The 322-nt window shown below is 64.3% G+C and overlaps 1 protein-coding gene across 1 annotated transcript in view; it reads left to right on the top strand.

The window, feature by feature from the left end:
- Positions 1–249, top strand: part of LOC104628344 (rab-interacting lysosomal protein-like) — a gene marked incomplete at its 3' end in the record, with an annotated part of 3,251 nt that extends 3,002 nt beyond the window's left edge. The window contains exon 5 of the mRNA XM_010296893.1: positions 162–249. Coding sequence (XP_010295195.1) covers positions 162–249 — 88 coding nt within the window. The remainder of the gene's footprint in view (positions 1–161) is intronic.
- Between the last annotated feature and the right edge of the window lie 73 nt (positions 250–322).

Below are 322 nucleotides of genomic sequence, written 5' to 3'. Positions count from 1 at the left end.
CCCAGCCTGACGGTGGCTGTGGGGACAGCAGCTCCGGTCCGTGTCCCCTGGGCTGTGCGGGGGACGCTGCTCAGCTCGCGAGGGAGCCCCAGGGTGGCTCTGGCACTCGTTCGTGCTGAGCCTGTGACTCAGTGCAGGTTTTTCCCCTGCTCCTTTTTGCTGCAGCGATGAAGATGAGGGCTCCTGGCTCCCGGCTCGTGGCACAGACTGTGTGGATGCTCAGCCTCCCGAATCCAAAATTAGGAGCTTGTAAGTTTGCTCCCACGCTCCGGTGCTGCTGGGGACGGGCGGCTCTGCTGGCAGAGAGGAGGTTTGGGGCTCG

The sequence above is a fragment of the Phaethon lepturus genome, unplaced genomic scaffold (assembly GCF_000687285.1).
Source record: "Phaethon lepturus isolate BGI_N335 unplaced genomic scaffold, ASM68728v1 scaffold29451, whole genome shotgun sequence".
NCBI lineage: Eukaryota > Metazoa > Chordata > Aves > Phaethontiformes > Phaethontidae > Phaethon > Phaethon lepturus.
This window is presented reverse-complemented; position numbering and strand designations above follow the sequence as displayed.